This window comes from Triticum aestivum, chromosome 7B (assembly GCF_018294505.1).
Source record: "Triticum aestivum cultivar Chinese Spring chromosome 7B, IWGSC CS RefSeq v2.1, whole genome shotgun sequence".
NCBI lineage: Eukaryota > Viridiplantae > Streptophyta > Magnoliopsida > Poales > Poaceae > Triticum > Triticum aestivum.
In genome coordinates this window covers 617,338,748-617,339,553 of record NC_057813.1, presented here as the reverse complement: position 1 = coordinate 617,339,553, position 806 = coordinate 617,338,748, and the positions used below count along the sequence as shown (strand labels likewise).

The 806-nt window shown below is 49.1% G+C and overlaps 1 protein-coding gene across 1 annotated transcript in view; it reads left to right on the top strand.

The window, feature by feature from the left end:
* The window catches only part of LOC123156106 (polyubiquitin), a gene marked incomplete in the record, with an annotated part of 2,467 nt that extends 1,999 nt beyond the window's left edge, over positions 1 to 468 (top strand). Inside the window, 1 exon segment of the mRNA XM_044574275.1 lies at positions 127 to 468. Coding sequence (XP_044430210.1) covers positions 127 to 300 — 174 coding nt within the window.
* Between the last annotated feature and the right edge of the window lie 338 nt (positions 469 to 806).

Below are 806 nucleotides of genomic sequence, written 5' to 3'. Positions count from 1 at the left end.
ACCCTTGCGGATTACAACATCCAGAAGGAGTCCACCCTCCACTTGGTGCTCAGGCTCCGTGGTGGCATGCAGATATTTGTGAAGACCCTCACTGGCAAGACCATCACCCTGGAGGTGGAGTCGTCTGACACCATTGACAACGTGAAGGCGAAGATCCAGGACAAGGAGGGCATCCCCCCGGACCAGCAGCGTCTCATCTTTGCCGGTAAGCAGCTTGAGGATGGCCGCACCTTGGCGGACTACAACATCCAGAAGGAGTCCACCCTTCACTTGGTGCTCCGTCTCCGTGGTGGCCAGTAAAGCTCCTGGCGATGGAGCTCTGCTTCGGTCTCTGGGTTCGCAAGTCTCGTCTTTGTTTCTGTACTGTACATTGATGCAGTGTTACCGTTTGTATCTTCAAACTTCTGCTGGTGTGCAGCAGCTTTGGTGAACTATGAATAAGTGAGCCTAAATTCGGTTTGTCTTGCATGATGTTTGCTGTTGTGTTAAATACTGTGGTTTCTTGCTATCTTTCTGGTGCATTTGATCTGCTTTTGGCGCATGTTTTCTGGTTGCTGACTGGTGTATGACTTGATTTCCTCTGTTACGAAACGTGTGTGTTCCTCGAACGTTTGAACTGATTTTGTGTACTTCTGTATTTTAAGTGCCAACTTTGCGTTCTGGCCTCCAATTTTCTGATGTCCCGTGTGCTGCACAATTGGTGCGTATGTTTGTTGTTTATAAACTGGATGTATTCATCCGGCTGATCTTGTGCTTGGCTGCATGCTGCGCCATTCGATCAAAGCGATTGTGTGGCTGTGATCTCT